Source organism: Hemitrygon akajei, chromosome 3 (genome assembly GCF_048418815.1).
Source record: "Hemitrygon akajei chromosome 3, sHemAka1.3, whole genome shotgun sequence".
NCBI lineage: Eukaryota > Metazoa > Chordata > Chondrichthyes > Myliobatiformes > Dasyatidae > Hemitrygon > Hemitrygon akajei.
The window spans coordinates 111,860,414-111,881,685 of NC_133126.1; the positions used below are offsets into that span (position 1 = coordinate 111,860,414).

General features: G+C 38.9%; 1 protein-coding gene across 2 annotated transcripts in view; it reads right to left on the reverse strand.

Moving 5' to 3' along the window:
- The window catches only part of ing5a (inhibitor of growth family, member 5a), a 34,898-nt gene extending 22,172 nt beyond the window's left edge, over positions 1 to 12,726 (reverse strand). Inside the window, exons 1-3 of one of the 2 annotated variants that reach the window (XM_073040570.1) lie at positions 12,632 to 12,726; positions 7,569 to 7,640; positions 4,006 to 4,172 (exon numbers count right to left, since the gene is read on the reverse strand). In XM_073040570.1, coding sequence (XP_072896671.1) covers positions 4,006 to 4,172; positions 7,569 to 7,640; positions 12,632 to 12,668 — 276 coding nt within the window. In that variant the 5' untranslated portion in view covers positions 12,669 to 12,726. Of the gene's footprint in view, positions 1 to 4,005; positions 4,173 to 7,568; positions 7,641 to 12,549 lie in introns of both variants that reach the window. The other variant, XM_073040572.1, reaches the window with a different exon arrangement.
- Between the last annotated feature and the right edge of the window lie 8,546 nt (positions 12,727 to 21,272).

Here is a 21,272-nt window from a genome sequence, read left to right on the forward strand (position 1 = left end):
TGTCCTTTTCTTAGAACAACATAATCCTTCTACAAAATAGCCTTTGACCTATCCATCCTTGTTGACTGTCATCTCCATATCTAATTTCCCTTTTTGTTCAGTCTTTAAAATTCATTCCCATCTTTTTTTGAATTAATTATCTGAATCCCTCTAATCAAGTTTAAGCCCTTACTGCATGACCAAAGTAAGCCTTATTAAAATTACAAATGAGCCTATATATAATCCTGACATAGGCTGCTAAATCCTCCTCAACCTTTGTTTTGGGTAGCCAGAACATACTCCTCCACAGCATGCCTGGCATCCAGCTGAGTGGGACTGAGGTAATCCAGTTCCATTCTTATTCACCCTGTCAAAGCCAGAGAATCACCTACAATGCCTTTCATTTCCAACACCTCCTGTGCCTCTGATGCCTAACAAGCCCGAGTTATCCTGCACCCCAGCATCAGTTTACAAATGCATTCATACAGACATTCGGCTGTAGTTCACCACCATCTACTGAATATAAAACTTCAGACTGTTTGTCTAGCATCCACTACTTGAATAGCAAAACTTTTCTAGCAACAAAAGAGAAAACAACAATTACCTTCACCACACATCTTCCTTTCCCGAGTCACCCCTTATTTCTCTGTTTGCTATCCTGGTGTCACATTTTGCCATGTGTTCACACTGCCTTATCCAGATCCACAACTTCAATTGCACTGTTATATCAACCTGACTGCTGGTGCAACATTCACCCAGGCCTTTTCCTCTAGGTTACCTAATCCAATGCATTCTTCTGTTTGTAATAGAAGTCAAACAAAATGCTACTGTTTCCACTCTGCCCCATGTCCTAACCCAGTCCACCCATTACTTCCATGCTTACTGAATAGAATTAGTTGTCAGTTAAGCAAAATGTTGCTTCTAAATTCTCATAATCTTTTATGCTTTCAAATTCTTCTTTTAAAATGTCCCTCTCCATCTCTGTAATGTCCTGCTGCCCTACAACTCAAGAAATGACTGCTCTACCAAGTCTGGCCTCTTGATCATACATGAATATTATCACTCCCAATCTGACTGTTGTGCTTTTACGTGCCAATGCAATAGGCTTTTGAAATTCCCCCCTAAATCTCTCCACATCTTTCCTTTTAAAAGTTCTCTTTAAAAACCTATAACTCAGATCTGCCTCACTATATTCCTGTGCATGTCAAATTTTGTTTGGTAACAATCCTGTAAAGTGCACAGTATTTATATGTGGTTTAATTAATTAGAACTACTCTCATGAAATCTACATTTTGTATTGGTTTCATGTTAAAGTCTGCTAAGACTTGGGAAAATGCCACATATAGGCTTCTTATACTAAGGAAGCATTCCTTAGGTTTATGGAGTGGTATGTACTCCATGTTTAAAACTGCTGGCAATCAAGCCCACTTCTTTCGAAGTTCTTGTACATGACAGCTATTTACAGTAAAACTCCTATAATCCAGCACCCTCAGAACTTTGGTGGTGCTGGATGAGCAGATTTTCCAGACCACTGTATGTTATGCCAACACACTTTTATTTAACTTTTTTTTACATGTTACACAATAGCATAATATTTGTAAGTACAGTAATACAGTAAATACATGTACTTTATCTAATATGGACTACATATTGTAAAATTTTACTGATATGCAGTAATAAATTCCAATACACTGTACAGTACCACCATTTACTCACCAATATTGTAGAGGTGACTTGAGAAGTTATCCATGGCAGCATATTAGTGTGAAACTTATTTAACAGCATTTAAACAATGTATACTGTACTTATCCATTGGTCAGAACTTAAAAATATTTTCACTTCAAGCTCCAGTACTGTAATCATACACAAAATGCACATGTTCAGTTCTGCTTAATGTACAAAACTGTACTCATAAAATAGATCAAAAACTGATACTTTCTTATAACTAAAAAAATGCTGTAGCTGCGCTACTAATCATCAACACAGGCAATCAATCAGTCAATAGGAATATTCAGTCTTAGGCTCAATATCAGAAACAATAATTAGATCTGGTGTTGAAGAAGTTGAAGGAGTAGGACTACTGGGATCTGCCTTCCTGGTTACCTTTTTGAAATTGTCTCTGAGGTCTACCTGTTTATTCGATGCTGCTTTTTTCTCATAAAAATTATTCAGTATAATATGCAAGTTCATTACTTCTGCAGCACTGTACTGGTTATTATACTCTGCAAATTCCACAAACTTTGTTATAAATTCTGTAGCCTGTTGCCAGGTATATCTAGTTCCTCCTTCTTGTACCTTGTTACTTTCTTCTTCTTCCATTACCTTGACCTTATTAAGATTAAAGTCCATGTCAATCATTTGTGCATCAGTTACAATTTCAACTACTTCTGGGTCCCCATCTTCATCAAACCATTCCTCCATTTCTTCTTCTGTGAGTTTGCTGACAGGATTTTCAGTAGGAGCATCTTCCATTATTTTTAAAATGTCTCTTAGACCAGTTTGTCTAGCACTAATTCCTTCAAACTCTTCTTCATCAATAGAATAGGCCCCAAATTTTACACTTGGCCATATTTTCCTCCATGATCTTTGCAAGGTTATACTTGAGACATCTTTCCATGCTAAAGCAGCAGCATAAATAGCATCTTTAAGATTAAATGAAGCTTGAAAATCTTGTATTATGCAATTAGAATTCAGTAATTTGTGAATAAAAGATCCCTTGTAAGCAGTTTTGAATCTCTGAATCACCCCCTGATCCATTGGTTGGATCAGTGCTGTGACACTGGCAGGCAGATACTCAGCAGAAATATTCCCACAAACAAGTTCTGAAGCAGGATGATGTGCCTTACAATTATCTAATAGAAGAACAGCTGTGCTATCTTCAGGCAAACCCAGCCTTTTAAAATTTTCTTTGACCTCTGGAACAAAATGATGAAAAAACCATTCTTTGAAGAGCTCTGTAGTCATCCGAGCATTTTCTTGACCATCATAGATAACAGGCAAATAAGTGATACCATTGAAAGCCCTAGATTTCTTGTATTTACCAATAACAAAAAGTTTCAGTTTATGTCTACCAGAAGCATTACCACAAATAAGGACTGTGATCCTGTCTTTATTTAATTTAAAGCCCTGAGCACATTTTTCACCTCCGCCAGCTAACATACTGTTTGGCAAACAACGCCATAATAGCCCTGTCTCATCTGCATTGTAAACTTGATCAGGTGTCAATTTATGTTTTTGAATTAAAGCTTTAAAAAATTCACCAAATTCCTCTGCAACTGCATGATTAGCTGACTTGTACTCTCCTGAAGCAGACAGCTTACGGATACCATGACGATCTTTAAAATTGCGTAGCCACCCTTCAGAAAATGCACATTGTTCAGTTAGCTTCATTTCATGATGAAAGTCCTTTGCTTTTTCAATGAGCATAGGCCCAGTTATTGCCTTCCCTTCAGAACGCTTAGCAAGAAACCAATTATACAAAGCAGAATCTAACTGAGACAACTTTGGCTTTTTCAAGGTATGTCGTGCATCAATTCCTTTAATGGTATCTGATTCAGCTACAAATAACTGCAACTTGTCCTTGCGTTTCTTGATGTCATATATTGTAGAGGATCCAATGTTGTATTCCTTCATGATAACATGACGATTCTCACCTTCCTCAAGCCGTCTTATGATCTCCAATTTCTGATGTATTGTCAGAGTTATATGTTTCCTTTTTACAATTTTACCATCTCTACCATCATTGCTCACATTAGAATCCATAATGAATAGAGGATGGCTTGATAAAAAAAAAGATATGATGCAAACTAAACAACACTCTGTAATTTGCACTTCACAGCACAGAAAATGGCAAAATGTATCAAAACAGACTCATTCTGTTACTGGTGCTAATACACGAGCCAGTTGCTGAACAATCAGGATTCCGAATAATTAGATGCCAAATTATCAGGGTTTTACTGTACTTTTTCACTCCAAATCAAAAATGAATGCACCTCAGATTCCCCAGCAGTCCAACAGACCACCCACCATTTCATATGTTTCCATTGCTAGCTGTACTTTGTCATCACTATATTCTCTGCATTTATTGTAGGCTAGCTGAATCTTCTTTAGATGATCCACTCGTTGATCTGAAGACAGGCTCTTGACGTTTGAAATATATTCCGTTGCCAATTTGTCGATCTCTACCTTTTTATCTGCAAACAGCAAGCAATGTAATTAGACAGATTCAAGAAAGTAAACATTGGCATCCACTAAACTAACTTTACCCACTTCTCTGTACCCCTGTATCTTCTTCCCCTCTAATAAACTCAGTGATCTCAATCTATATTTTTGACCTTCAGAATATAAGATGTAGTAACATTTCTCATAATCATTACTTTCCCTCTTCACAAAATGTTGATGCCCTGATGGACACAATTCCATACTACATGTAGACACTGATTAGTACTGTGCCCAAATATGCCAATGATGGCCCTGGGGAAGCATCACAAATGAGCTCAAACTCTAACAACACCTAAACTTCTAATCGACACTGCAGGATAACATTCACAAGCATAAACCATGAATAATCCCATAGCCTTTCAAACATACTGGTACTAAGTCTACTGTTATGCTGGTTTAAAATGTAATAGAATGTTATAATCTAACAAATGCTGAAGAACTACTTAACCTTAAAAGTACCAGAACAAGGAATAAGGTGCAGAAAGCTGTGAAATGTTTTCCTCTTTTCAGAAAAGCTATATATAGAAAGAGCAAAGGCCAGATCCTTGTTTCAACTGAGAATTAGACAATGACTGAAATTCTTCTTTCCAACATTATACCTGTCATTTGCAATGTAACAATTTTTGTCTGCTATAAACAGATTGAAATGAACATCCTCTCTGTGTGTTTGGGGAGGGGGAATCTATAATACATCAATTAGTTTTGCTCTAAATCTGTATAAATGTCCAAAAGTTCCAATGAACCCTTAGTACTGCCCTTCCTCCCTTTTTCCTTTGTGCTTCGTCCACAGACACATCATCAGCATAATCTCATATGTAAAAAGGATTAAATTATCAAAATCATTGCATACTACTATACACAATTAACTCTCATTAGACAGACACTGACACATCTGAAATTTAAAGGGGGCATAAATAAAAAAGATGGTCAAGGAGTTAAGATCTAGGGATGATCTTAATGGAAGAGATATTCAAGGAGGAATCGTGGAATATTAGACCTGTAGAGTGTTAAATTCAGCACAGAAAGACATGGAAATATGTTCCAAGCATTAATCAAACAGCAAAACTCAAACTTTGATTTGTTACAAAATTATCACTAAGTTCCCTTTGTAGAACAGAATTTTAGATTCCAACCCAAGTTTACCACCAACTATACCCACTAACCCTAGGAGCACCAAACTAGTAACTTACAGTCCTAAATTTCCCCACAATCCTGCAAAATAAAGCTATATAACATCACAAGGAACCTCGCACCAAACTTGGGAACAATAACAAGAGGAACAAAAGTTCTCAAACAATTGCTAAAAAACAGCACATAATATAGTATGCATAATAGTCTGACTTACTACCATATTAAAAACATAACATCAGTCTTTTGGCAACTAGAGATAACAATCCTTTACATACGCAAAATTCTCATCAACGATTTGTCTCAAATCTGATGTATATAAAGAACTACTGAGTAATGCAAGCCAAACTTGAAGAATCAGATGATAAAATTTACAAAAAACTAGTTAGTATATTAAAATAACAAAGGAAGCATCTGAAGTTAATAGGACAATCCATAGAAAATAAATGTTGGTTTGTCAGTAGTGCTACTACAAATACAATCCATAGTTTGCTTACTAAGTATGAAAGCCTTGCTATTATTGATGCAGTACAATTTACTTTTATAAATAGCAGATGGAGTTTAACCTGACTAAATGTGAAGTGTTGCACCTTGATAGGTCAAATGCAGAAAGACAGTACACTGTTAAGGGCAAGATCCTTAACAGTGCTGATGAGCAGAGGAATCTTAGGGTCCAAGTTCACAGCTCACTGAAAGTAGCTACACAGGTTGATAGGGTGGTTAGGATGGCATATGGCATGCTTGCCTTTATTAGTTGAATTCAAAAGTCAGGAAGTCATGTTGCAGCTTTATAAAACTCTAGTTAGACTGTATCTGGGATATTACATACAATTCTGGTTGCCCCATTATAGGAAGGATGTCAAGGCTTTGAAGAGGGTGCAAAAGAAGTTTACCAAGGTGTTGCCTCGATAAGTGGGCACGAGCCATAACAAGAAGTCGGACTAACTTAGGTTATTTTCTCTGGAGAGATGGGGGCTGAGGGGACAGCTGATAGAGGTTTATAAGATTATGAGAGGCATAGGTAGAGTAGACAGACAATATATTTTGAAATGTTTAATACCAAGGGCATGCATTTAAGGTGGTGGTGATGGGGGCAGAAACATTAGACACTTAAGAGACACAATTGTGAGGAGAATGAAAGGATTTGGACATTGTGTAGGCAGAACAGATTAGTGAGCCATTTGTTTACTTATTTAATTGGTTTGACAGAACATTGCGGGCACAGGGCCTATTCCTGTACTAAACTGTTCTGTGTTGATCATGTTTTAACTTAATGTCTACAAACCAAAGTCCTAACTTCATGCTAGTTTGTAGGCCCATTGCCAGTAGCCTAAATTGACACAGTCTGGTAGGCTACTGTTGCAAAGAAGCATCTGCACCCAAAATAACTATTGTTTGTGAACATTCACAGTGCATGATTTTGGTGAAACCTTCATCAATCATCTATCTGTTCTGGTATCGCAATAGAAAAGTAAAAAAAAATACACAACAGCCTTAGGAAAATGAAAGTAACCAAGACACCAAAGAAAGAATAAATGACGAGCACTAATGTCTTGTTAGATCATTTGTAAAAATGTTGGGGACAGAAAGATACGTACAGTTAGACAAAAAGTTGACAAAAAATATAATGATAAACAGCTAAAAGGCAACAATTCGTAAGCACACAGTGCAACACAAAAAAATAAACAGGTCTGTAGTTAGATCTTTCAGATGATTAAATTTTATGACTTAATTTTAGATCGTTTCCAATACTGTGAAAGGCTGTAACAATTAAATTCAAGATAAACATTTTGACTTTTTGTTAAAAAAATGTTACTTATTTACAAAAAATATTTTTAGAAGCCATTTTTTAATCAGTTGGAAATAAAGTTACATCAAAGGGAAGCAGTAGCAAAGATGGGATTGGATTTAGTAGCACATCAGAGCAGATTCAATTAAACCCTGCCAAGACGACAAATGATCACTTGTATGTTCTAACAAGGCTGAAACAGTACGAGTTGAAAATTACATAAGGAAATTCTTTCCTGACTTTGAAATGCTACTATCCATTAGGAAATTACATTGTTAGTAGAACAAACACTGCTTAGAGGGCCAAAGATTGAAACTTCAAAATAGTTTTTCAGCTTCATGGCAAAATCTGCAGGTTTAGGAATCTGATTCACTGGTGCATTGCACAGTAAAGCATAACAAAGCCCCAAACCTAGTTTTCCCACAGATTTCTTAGATTACACTGCATGCACCTTCAGTTCTTTGATCCAGGTCCCGCATCAAATGGAAGATCCGCTGAAGCTCACAAGGAAGGTTCTCAATACCTGCCAAAGCACAGAAGTATGTTTCTATTTTAACTGCAAGAACATTCTCAAAAGAGTCATCAGTATATTACAATAGCTTCTGCATTACATGCATTTGTCATTCTGCTCAATGCTATTTGTGAAACAAATTTCCATATATCTTTGCATATCAATTTGACATTAATTAAAATAACTCAAGGTTGAAACACTTTGCCAAGTACACACACACACACACACATAAATAATCATTTTACATTTAGCATAATTTAGACTGTGATATAGCACAATTGAAATGGAAGTCTCCAACAAATATCACTTTGCTGCACTTGCACCCTGCAAATTTCTCTCAGACTTCCTAACACAAAGCCCATTATTTCACTTCTAATGTACAATTTTTTTCTGAACAAAGCTCATTGCCCAGAATAACCACTCACAATCCCTTCCAGTCTGCACTTACCTGCGCCACGTGTGGCAGGTTACTGAAACACTCTTCGTACAAAATGCCATCACTCCCTAACTACCCTAACAGCGTGTGACAGAAGGCAAAGCAAGGACAGAGCTTTATCTCTTCTCAACACCAAAGAGTTTTTTTCTTTACAATTTTTAAATTTCTTTGATTTTGTAATAACTAAACATCCTGTAAATAATGTAAAAGAAAAAAAAACCCAACAAAAATTGCCCTTCAAATGAATGGGGTCTCTGATCCCACAACGAATGTCTCTAAGCATTTGTCATTCAGTTGGCCCACTTAAGTTTATAACCACAGTTTCAAAGCACCAATTTAGTCAACAAATTGTCTACACAACCCTGTCTGCACCACACCAGCTCCATTTCTCCTGTATTTTGAAAGGTCGTTTTTTCTCATCACTGGCTAACTACTCATTTCCTCCTTTGCTCATTTTGGCATTCTTCAGCCAAAAGGCAGAATGTCTTTTTTCATTCAATTTGTCCACACTACTGTAAAATCTCCCTACATAAATGGATTCCACATATAATTAACAGCACAAATCAATCTGATATTATTGCTGATATGATTTTTCATCTCATACTTTGTTTCTGCACTTTAAGGTATTTTTATTAACCCTTAATGAACTTTTGCAGATCCTTGTTTGTAATGTTCCCCACAGACACATTTTCTATTGGAGTCATCAGTATGATTCCAATGCTCTTAGAAATGCAAATAGTTGTCTAGAAAGTTAGTTTGGCTTGTGGGGACAGCAGAGAGTTTTAGCCTTTGCCCTATATTTAACTGGACAATATATTTTTAAAAACTTAGGATTTCATCAAGGGCAATTGATTGTTGTATCCACTTTTTATTCCTGTAGGTATTTAATAGATACTTCCATTATAATTGCCTGGTGCAAAGCACTGTGGACTTTTGATCATTACACCTCAATAAAAACAACACTTTCAATGTTAAAAGTAAGCCATGTCACTTCATAAAAATTTGACGAGCAAGATGATGGGTGAGTGGGATGACTTAAAGATGGCATTGGATGAGCCAAATCATAATGGACAACTGAAATGAGAACATTTTAAAGGATTGAGCAAAATATTGCAGATGCTGAAAATCCAAGCCAAAAAAAAAATGGAAATGCTCTACTACATCAGTCAATCCCCATTCACCTGAGGTTTTTATTGCAGCAGTTTTGAAAAAAAAAACCATGGAGGAGGGTTTCAGCAGTTGATCAGTTGATTCAGCAAATACAGAGTGAGAGAAATAATGCTACAAATATGGGTGGATAACTCAGTAACTTTCCTATAACTATGCCCTTTAACTACAACACCATATTGGTACACTTTCCCCACTATCCCCACTACATGTACTGTTGCAAATCACTGCCCATACCCGCTCTTCTCACTGCTGTGCTTTCATATACTGTATATTACCCAATTTGCACTTTTACAGATCAGTACAATATTCTCCTCTCTAATGTAGTAGTTCACTGTTCATTAGGCCTGTACTGCTTGTTTCTCAGTCCAGTTATCTACCTGTACTGCCGACCACTTCTCTACCCAGAAAGAACTACCTGAAGATGATGCCTGCTATACCACTGGTGAATGTATCTAGAACTACATTTACAGTGTCAAAATAACATTTAGGACTGAAATGAAAGATCTCTTGACATAAGTGGTGGAAAATCTTTGGGAATTGTCTCTCTGATGCTGTGGAAATCATTACAGCTTAAGGGCCAGTAACACCCTATCTTGATTATTTCAGATCAATACCTATCAAATGCCTGCCTTTGCAGCTACTGATCTATTTTTATTCATTTACAGGACAAAGATATTGCCGGCCAAGCCAACATTTATTGCAATCCTCATTTACTCTTCAGAGTTTATTACTTTTAATCACTGAAGGTACTCTCACAGCAATGTCAACTAGGAAGTGATAAGAATTTGACAAAGAATAGTGATGTATTTCTAAATCAGCACTGAGTGTAACTTGGAGGAGAATTTTCAAATTGCACTGCTCCCAAATACTTGCTTCCACTGTACTTCCAAAGAATACAAGTTTGGTTTTAAAATGTGCTTTCTGTAAATTTACATACTGTACCCAAGATGAGTCACTGATGAAGGACAGAATGTTTAGGTGAATTAGATGCCAATCCAGCCCATTGCATATCCTGGATTGTTTTCAAATATTTTGGACCTGCATCCAACCAGGCAAGTGGAGAAACTTTCCATTATCCTCTGAACTTCTGCCTTGTAGATGCTGGATAAGTTTTGGGTGTAGAAGTTGAATCATAAAAACAAAAGAAGGAAGCCAAAGATAGTGAGAAGATAGAGGATTGGGAAGCTTTTAAAAACTTACAGAAGGAAAAGATAAATTATGAAAGGAAGCTGGTGACTAATATCAAAGAAGATACTAAAAGCTTTTTTAAGTATATGAATAATAAAAGAAAGTTGAGGGTAGGTATAGGACCAATAGAAAATGACGCTGGAGATATTATAATGAGGGGAACAGAGATGGCAGAGGAACTGAATATGTATTTTGCATATCTGCAGTATATGCAAATATACTGCAGATATACTGAAAATATATGCAAGTATATGCAAATATGACATCTGCAGTATACCAGACATTCAAGAGTGTCAAGGAAGTGAAGTATGTACAGTGAAAATTATGACTGAGAAGGTGCTCAGGAAACTTAATGGTCTGAGGGTAGATAAATCTCCTGGACCTGATGGAATGCACCCTCAGGTTCTGAAGGAAGTAGATGTAGAGATTGCGGAGGCATTAACAATGATCTTTCAAGAATCGATAGATTCTGGCACTGTACCAGATGACTGGAAAATTGCAAATGTTACTCTGCTACTTAAGAAGGGTGGGAGGAGGCAGAAAGGAAACTATAGACCTGTTAGCCTGACATAGTGGTTGGGAAATTGGTGGAATCAATTGTTAGGGCTGAGATTACGGAGTCCCTGGAGCCACAAGATAGCCCAAAGCCAGCATGGTTTCCTGAAAGGAAAATCCTGCCTGACTGAACTACTGCAATTTTTTTGAGATACCGTAATTACAAGCAGGGTAGACAAAGGAGATGCAATAGATGTAGTGTACTTGGATTTTCAGAAGGCCTTTGACAAGATGCCACACATGAGGCTGCTTAGCAAGATAAGATCCCATGGAATTACAGGGCAGTTACTAGCATGGGTGGAGCATTGGCTGATCAGCAGGAAACAGAGAGTAAAAATAAAGGGATCCATTTCTGACTGGCTGCCCATTAGCAGTGGAGTTCCACAGGGGTCAGTGTTGGGACTGCTGCTTTTTACATTGTATGTCAATGATTTGGACTATGGTATTAATGGATTTGTGGCTAAATTTGCCAATGATAGTGGGAGGAACGGGAAGTGTTGAGGAAACAGAAAGCTTGCAGAGAGACTTGGATAGTTTAGGGGAATGGGCAAAGAAGTGGCAAATGAAAAACAATGTTGGAAAGTGTATGGTCATGCACTTTGGTGTAAGAAATAAACAGGCAGACTATCATTTAGATGGTGAGAGAATTCAAAATGTAGAGATGCATAGGGACTTGGGAGTCCTTGTGCAGGATACCCTAGAGGTTAGCCTCCAGGTAGAGTTGGTGGTGAAAAAGGGAAATGCAATGTTGACATTTATTTCTAGAGATACAGAATATAAGAGCAGGGATGTTATGTTGAGGGGCTCGTGAGAACACACGAGAGTATTGTGCACACTTTTGGGCTCCTTATTTTAGAAAGGATATTGATATTGAAGAGGGTTCAGAGAAGAACCCTCATTGGGTGCATTTAAGACAGAGATAGATAGATAGATTCTTGATTAGCCAGGGCATCAAAGGCTATGGGGATGAAGACAGAAGAGTGGGGTTGACTGGAAGAATTGGATCAGCCCATGATTGAATGGCGGAGTAGACTTGATGGGCCGAATTTTGCTCCTGTATCTTACGGACTTGTTTCCAGCTTCCAACCTACTCTTGTAATCACGCTATTTAATCTACATACCTGACGATGCTATTAATGGCAAATGCGGAATATCAAAGCGTTTAGTTTAAGAATGTTCTGCTAGAGTTTCATTAAATGTTGTGGAATATAAACGTCATCACTAGTTAATTATTCCGTGAATGTTGTACAGGTCCCTCAGCCTGTTGCAAACTCGCTTGTTTATACTTCTAGCCTCCAGGGTGCTGGAAGAGAGGCCTCCACGCATGCGCGGTTTATGCAGCGGACGGCCGGAAACATTAGAGCCACTCACAAACTAAAGTGAACTTTCTGCTTCGGCACGAAAAAGTGATTATTTTTCGTTAACAGAAAGAACAGAGGCGCCTGATTCGACGTGACTGCGATCAGCAGCCGTCACTCAGATTCGGGCCTCCAACTACCACCTCCCCCTCACTCGGGCTTTGAGTAACGTCGACTGCAAGCGAAAGCACGCAGGCTCGCCAGGTCTCATTACCCGAAGATAAAGCGAACCGTTCGCTTCAACAGATGAAGAGGCTGTCTGGTCCGGTGCCGAGTCAGCAGCTTGGGGTACTCACTGTCCAGGTAATGCTCCAGGTACATTGCTGTCGCCATCTTGTCATCGTTTCAACCCGCCCGCATGCACAACACTGCGCCTGCGCGCCGCCTACCAACCGGCGGGCCGTTGCCACCGCAACCGCGCCAATTCCAGGCGGCGTAGCGGTGAAGATGAGCCTGAGCGTGTATCCACAGCACAGTCCCTGCAAACGAAGGAAGAAAGATCATCATCTTCGCCTAGCTCCTCTCCTCTTCGGATTGTCTGCTCAGTTCATTTTCAGCTGTGTTTTGACGAGAACAGTGTTCCTATTAGAACAGCCGTTTTAAAATAAAATGGCTATGTTAATAATTATGAATGCCTTCTGGGACCCACAAACATCCTCTTCCTTTCCTCTCTCCACCTTGGTGAAGAAGACTAAGCTGAGTATGGAAATTGCAGCTTTTTGTTCCTATAGAATTCAAGAAAGGAGGCTGGACTGCTTTGAGTATAAAACGTTTGCTACCTCAATCAGGTTTAATATCACTAGCATATGTTGTGAAAATTGGTGTTTTAAGGCAGCAGTACATTGCAATAAATAAATGAAAAATATAAATTATAATAAATATACAGTAACAATGTAAATTAGATATAAAAAAGAAAAAATAGTGAGGTAGTGTACATGGGTTCATTGTCCATTTGGAAATCTGATTCAGGCTGAGGGAAAGAAGCTGTTCCTAAAACATTAAGTGTGTCTTTAAGCTCCTGTACCACCTCCTTGATGGTAGCAATAAGAAAAGGGTATGTCTTGGTGGTGGGGTTCCTTAATGAAAGATGCTGCTTTTCTGAGGCATTGCCCTTTGAAGAGGACCTCAATGCCGGGGAGGTTAATGCCCGGGGTAGAGTTAGCTGAGTCTGCAGCTTTTTCCAGTGGCCCCTCCATATCAAAAGGTGACACAACCTGTTAGAATGCTCTCTGCGGTACATCTGTAGATATTTGCAAGAGTCTGGTGACGTACCAAGTCTCCTCAAACTCTCTGTGAAATACAGCTGTTGTTCTGCCTTCTTTGTAATTGCATCAATATGTTGGGGCAGGCTAGATCCTCGAGATGTTGACATCCAGGAACTTGCAACTGCTCATCCTTTCCACTGCTGCTGCCTCGATGAGGACTAGATTGTGTTCTCTTGACTTCCCCTTCCTGAAGTCCACAATCAAGGTTGATAAGAAAACTGCGGTAGGTCCAAGTCCTTGCTTAGGCAGAAGTTGATTCTGGCCATAATCAACCTCTCAAAGCATTTCATCGCAGTAGATGTGAGTGCCACAGTGATAGTCATTGAGCAGCTCACCTTACTCTTCTGAGGCACTGGTATGATTGTCGCAGGTAGTAATTTCTGATGTTCAAGATGTCCTTGAACACTCCTGCCACAGGTTTTCAGTGTCCTATCAGGTCTCTAATAGTAGTGAAAGATTTAGCACAGGTGATGCTGAAAATGCGCACTATAAACAGAATGCTGAAAAACAATTTGGATAACAACTTGCATATGTAAAGCACCTATTAATTGTGAAAAGTTTTTTTTACGTTGTTTGTGAATTAAAGTCAGAACAAAACTTAATATTGAACCAAATAAGGATATTTATATAGATAGATACACTATTGCTCCCAAAGGAAATTGCAGTGTCACAGTACCATTACAAGTTCATAGATATACAATATTAGAAGAGAAGTAACAAGAATAAATAAAAATAAGTTACCTTAACAGTCTAACAGGTCATCATTTCTCCGGCTATAGGTTGACTCATTATAGAGCCTTATTGCCAAGGGTAAGAATGATCTCATATAGCGCTCTTTAGAGCAGCACAGTTGTTCTCTGTCTATGACTGAAAGTACTCCTCTGTTCAGCCAAGGTGGCATGCAGAGGGTGAGAAACATTGTCCAGAATTGCCAGGATTTTCTGTAAGGTGCTTTGTTCTACCATAGCCTCCAGTATGTCCAGTTTGACTCTTATAACAGAGCCAGCCTTTCTAATTAGTTTATTGAGCCTGTTGTTGCCATTGCCCCAGCAAACCACCAGATAGAAAATTGTACTGGTGACAACAGACTGGTAGAACATGTGAAGGAGAGGCCTGCATATTTCAAAGAACCTCTTTATCCTCAGGAAGTAGAGGCTACCCTGGCCCATCTTGTACACAGCCTCAGTGTTGGTGCTCCACTCAAGTCTGTCATCCAGTTGCCCCCCAAGTATTTGTAGGTCCTCACCACATCCACGTCCTCCCCATCAATGATAACAGGGAGCAATGCAGGCTTAGTATTCCTAAAGTCCATCACCATCTCCTTTGTCTTACTGATGTTGAGCTGCAGATTATTCAGCTTGTACCATTCGACAAAGTCCTCCACCAGGGATCTGTATTCATCCTCCTGTCCTCCCTTTATACACTCAATTATTGCAGAGTCATCAGAGAATTTCCTACCAAGAGATGGAATTTGAAACATGTTGCAAAGGAGGCATGATCGATACAAGGAGAGAGTTTCAGATCTGAGGTTCGGGGTAGTTCAAGGAATAACAGCGAGCATCTACAAGAGGTCAGAAGAGGACTGTAGAACTTTCAGGTTACAGAAACTTAGAGAGATCAGGAACAGCAGGATAGCTGCAGGGCACGAGCTGATGTTCAACTCCATTTCACCAAATAAAGCTTCCATTGGACGTGGCTTCTATTGGGAACCCACCCACATGTACTTGTACAGCCACCATCATCCCTCCCAACATAGAACAGTTCTTTCTACTTGGATTAACCATACGAAAACTATTTCAAACCTGGAGAGTCTCCACAAGGAAATAAAATGATTACACATGATGTTCCTACAGAATGGCTACAAGGTGAAAAAAATCGAACAGGCCCTTAAAAGGGCCAAAGAAAAAACCAGGAAACCTAACAATGGTGAGGAACCCATCGCTACTGCCTGTCTTTTCTATTCAGGTATTTCCATGGTTTCTGGGAGGATCATCAGGATCCTGAAGAAATATCGGATTAATATCATCCACAAACCCATAAGGAAGCTATAATCACAGCTTATGTGGGTCAAAGATGACCTGGGTGTCAGGATTCCCTGTGAATGCAGAGCAGTGTATATTGGCCAGACGGGACGCACGGTGGAAACCCACATCAAGGAGCACAGGAGATGTATCCATTTGGGTTACCCCAAGAAATCAGTAGTAGCAGAACACTGCTTTTGCAATGTCTGTAGCATTGACTTCTATGGCACAAAACTACTGTACACACCAATGGGTTTTGGGACCGTCTGGTGAAGGAAACCATTGAAATAAAACTGGAGGAAAAGAATTTTAGCAGACAAAGGTCGAGCTCTAAGTAAGAACTGGAATTCAATTGTAAATAAGGTGGGACAGCGGAAACCTGATTGGATAAGGACTAACCAATCAGAAAAGATGGATGACGAGTATATAAATACCACCGCACTAAACATGCCCAGGCATTATCCCTGATGAAGATGGCAGAGTTTGTCATCGAAACATCAGTTAAAATCAATACCTGTTACCCGGCTGAAAGCCCAAGAAGATTTTTTTGTCATATATGCTGGGAAAGCACTAAGTCCTTTTTCAAAGCTTCCATTGTTCACCGTTTAAAGCGACGAAGGAGATTGAAACATTGAGGCGAATGTGGAAGGTGAGCACCGGCTACCTAGCTTTTGATCGCTGGTGGAATTGCTCTGCTACTGAGAGAGAAAGGCCTGTCGCTGGGCCCAGAAAATGTTACCCATGTTTTCTGCATTTTGGATATGGACTTGGACTTCAGACTTTTTTTGCAGTCTTTCTCAGATTTTGTGTATGTGGGAGGAGTATTTGGCAGTTAATGTGCCAGTCCTCTTTTTGTTCATCTTTATGTGGGGAGGAGAGATTTGGGGGTTGATGACTGAGCTGCCGTTCTTTTCTTTCTCGGTTTTGTGGCTATCTGGAGAAGAAGAATTTCAGAGTTGTAATACAGTCTCAATCTGTGTTTATACTTCATATGCACTCCACCTGCAGTATGCATTGCATTTCATATGCTTTTTTTTTATCTCATGTTTACCTAGCTTGGGAAAGTATGGTAGCATAATGGTTCGCGTAATGCTGTTAAAGTACCAGCAACTCAGGTTCAATTCTGCTGCTGTCTGTAAGAAGTTTGTATGTTCTCCCTGTGATAGTGTGGGTTTCCTCCAGATGCTCTAGATTCCTCTCACATTCCAATAATGTACAGGTTAACAGATTAATTAGTCTCATGGGTATAACTGGGTGGCGTGGACTTATTAGGCCAGAAGGGCCTTTTACCGTGCTGTACTTCTAAAAGCAAAAAAATTTTGTTTTGTAAATACACCTCTACTATTTGCCTTATTTACTCCTGTAGAGAAAACCACATTCTAATTGCCTTAAAACCAGTTACTTTGGGTAGATGGATCTTGTGAACCATGGTTGGCAGCTCATCTAGAAGAAGAAAAAAATCTGATCTCAAACCTCTGCTGCCTTGCAACTATACCTACTCTTGGGGAAGGCTTCTGGAGCAAACCCTGAGGGAAAAATCCGGAGCTGGAGTCCCAAAGGAGTCCTACATTGCGTTCAATGCTGACTGGTAATTCCTGCCATGCTGCTGGTACCAAACTGTATCTGACCCTGCTGTTCCTTTGTGTTCATCAGATGCATAGAGAGGGGGAGCTTGCTACGTGGGCAATGGCTTGCTCTCCATATCATACTGCTCAGGCTTGAATATCTAGACCACTAGAACATAATATCCATGGTCAACTCTGACTGACGGAGGCCTCAGATCGGAATTGTTCTGGATAAATAGGTTTTTCCTTCTTTCTTATTGGATCCATTTTCTCTCAGATTAATCCATCAACCCTTTTGAAGGAGTCACACATTTGTTCTCTATTTGCATTGTATTCTATCTTGCGTGTTTATTATGGTAACTAGACATATGAGTGAGGGCATGATAAAAGTGAAGGGAATAAATTAACATCTTCGTGTTCTGCACAGTTTGTAGCTTGGGACTGGTGGATGTTGTATCTTTTGCTGATCGTTCAGTAATACTGAATTACACTTGAGTACGCTTGAGTTTCATCGCTTCAAGATTGTATGTTTGCTAATCACTAATAAAAGATTGAATACATAACCTCAACTTTTGGAGCAATCATTCACTCCTTGAAGATGTCTTGGTTGCTATGGAGGCTTGTACCCAAGATGGAGCTGACTAATTTTACAATTTCCTGTAGCTTTCAGTCCTTTCAGTCCACCACCACCCCCCATACCAGACAGTGAGGCAGCCTGAGAGAATGCTCTATAGAAGTTTGCAAGTGTTTTAGGTGACAAACCAAATCTCTTCACACTCCTAATGAAATATAGCTGCTGTCTTTCCTTCTTTATAGCTGCATTGATATGTTGGGACAAGGTTTGATCCTCAGAGATCTTGACACCCAGGAACCTGAAATTGCTCACTTCCCTCATCTTGTCCTTCCTGAAGTCCAAAATCAGCTCTTTCGTCTCAATGACATTGAGTGCAAAGTTGTTGCTGCCACACCACTCAACTAGCTGGTATTTCTCACTCCGGTACGCCCTCTCATTTCTATTTGAGATTCTATGCACTTTGGAAAGGCTGATCACTGGCTGTACTTCTGCTTGAGTATAGGCAGAGACTGAAGACTGCAGCACCAGTAGTGAGGACCAAGAAGGTATGGAAAAGGGAAGCACAGGAGCACTTACAGGACTGCTTTGAATCGGTGGACTGGACTATATTCAGGCAGTCATCTTCAAGTCTCGATGAGTATACCGCAGTTGTTATCAACTTATTTAAAACCTGTATGGATGAGTGTGGGCCTACAAAAACTTGTTGTGCATTTCCTATGTTACTATACAGTCAGCCCTCCTTATCCGTGGGGGATTGGTTCCGGGACCCCTCACGGATACCAAAAAATGCGGATGCTCATGTCCCTTATATAAAATGGCGTAGTATTTGTATATAACCTACGCACATCCTCCCATATACTTTAAATCATTTCTAGATTACTTATAATACCTAATACAATGTAAATGCTATGTAAATAGTTGTTATACTGTATTGTTTAGGGAATAATGACAAGAAAAAAAAGTCTGTACATGTTCAGTACAGACGCAACCATTGTAGCTCTTCTGGGAACACTGATGCCGCCTTGGCATCAATCCCAATTCTCCCGTGATCTTTAAGTTCTTTGAATTTTCAAATGGTTACAGGAGGGGAAAAAAAATCAACCCTTCCCCCCTCCCCTTAACCCCTCCCCCTAACATATCCCTGTAGAAAGAAAAAAAAGAGGGGAAAAAAAGGAAGAAAGAATGCCTGGATATCGGAAGATCCCCACATGCTCCATGGAGTTCATAATAGCTTTAGTATATATATTTGTTTCTTTCCCCAAATAACCAATAATTTTACCTTCGGAGCACCTATATATTTAATCCTATCTTTTGTAAATAAGGGCGCCAAATTTTCAGAAATATTTCATATTTATCTCTTAAATTATAAGTAATTTTTTCAAGTGGAATGCAGCTAAAAGCTATATCTATTTTCATTTTCTTAATGTATGTTAAAATTCTTTTTCTTTTCACCGGTCCATTAAGCCCATTAACATTAAAACTTTAAAAATTCAGTAAATTAGTCATTATTTTTAACAGGGGTACTGCAGTCTATAGTAATACCTAACTTTTCAACTTCCGTAGTACCTTGGGGAATCTTTTCAAAATTCTTCGTGTTGCTATGTGTCTCCCCCCCGATTGTCCAGACAAGGAAAGAAAGATTAAGAAAAATAGATTATAAAGAAAAAAATAACAAAATACCCCCCTACTAATGTTGTGAATTAAAAAAAACCCACAACATTACCCCCCTCCATTGTATGGGTCATGGCAATCGCCATGATGACACACGTGAATTCCGTAGCAATCGATCCGAAGTTCCCCCAGCTCCCCGTAACATAAAAAAGTATATATGAGAAGAAAAAATAATATCACTACTCTCAATTAATATTTCTCAAATTTTTACCTTTCTCCCCCTGTATCATATAATTAAGAATATATTTAAATATTCTTCTGTCCTTAAACATCCATCAACTCCATTCACTGTCCCTGTCTTCATCTTTAATCCATTTCACTTTTAAATCTTTGGCTGTGGTTAGCAAATATTTGGGAGTTCTTGTGCAAATTCTTCCACATCCCGATAATCAGTAAAAGATCTTTTTCCGTCATTCAAAAAAATTATCAGGGTTGCCGGGTGGTGCAACATAAATTTATAACCCTTTTCCCATAAAACTTTTTTCGCTGGGTTAAATTCCTTCTTTCTCTTCAAAAGGTCATAACTTATATCAGGATAGAAAAGAACTGTTTTCCCTTCTATCATCAATGGCCTGTTTCCCTTTCTGGCACGTTGGGCAGCCGCCTTCAGGATCTTTTCTTTATCTTGATATCTTAAGCATTTTATCAAGATTGATCGTGGGTTTTGATCAACTTGAGGTCTTGATCTTAAGGCTCTGTGAGCCCTTTCAATTTCAATTAACTGGGTTCTTTCTTCCATTTCCCAAATTTCCGGAATCCATTTTTGAAAAAAAATTTTTGGATCCTCTCCCTCTATACCTTCTTTAAGTCCAACAATCTTAATATTATTTCGTCTGCTAAAATTTTCAAGTACATCCACTTTTTCCAACAACCATTTTCTTTCTGATGTCCAGGCAGAAATATTATCTTCCGTTTTATTCACTCTATCAATGGTATCTCCCATTGTTTCTTCCAAGTTTTTAATTTTCTTGTCCATTTTGTCCTGTCTTTTCATCATTTTATCAAACATAATCATCATATTTTTAATATTTTTATTACTTTTAATGCTTTTAATTCATGCATTATTTGCACCAAAGATTTTTTTATGTCTCCAATATCACCTCCAACCTCTTCCTGTTGCTCTTCTTTGTTTGTCTCTTCATCTTCGTCTGATTTATCCAGAGAATCTGATTCCACCTCATATTCACTTTCACTTTCAGTTCCGATCATAGCTGGGATTTGTAGTTTGGGTTGCTCGTGTTTGCGCATGCCCCTTCCTTCACGCATGCGCAATTCCTGTTGCTCTTTTTTTTTGGAAACGGTTGATGTTGCCTCAGTTTCCTGTTCTGTATCACCAGAGGTAAAATGCACTTGAGCCCGAGGCTCTTTCATGGCGGGCGGCCTTGATTCTTTTCCAGCTTGTGCTGTCTTCAAAGTAGTAGTTTTCTTCTGCTTCTGTTTAGGAGACATATCTTAAGACAATCCTGAGTAGTTTATAAGTAATTTTTAAAAAGTATTTACTAACTTTTCTTCACTTAAACATTATTTTACCGTTTTTTTACGGGAGAGCTGGATTTCCACGTCTCGATCCAACGTCATCACGTGACGTCCCCCGATCTTTAAGTTCTTGAGGCTGTAGTGCTTTACATAGCTAACCAGCCATCCCTTACTAGCCTTAAACTTCTTCCTCTTGCTCACAACACAAGCAGCGAACGAACGAGACACGAGGCGAACAATGCTCAGCTTCCGGGTTTTCCCAATCCGCGGATGGTTGAATCCACGCATACAGAACCCGCGGATAAGGAGGGCCGACTGTATTGTTTCTTTTCCTTTTGTTCTATCATGATGTACATGGAATGATC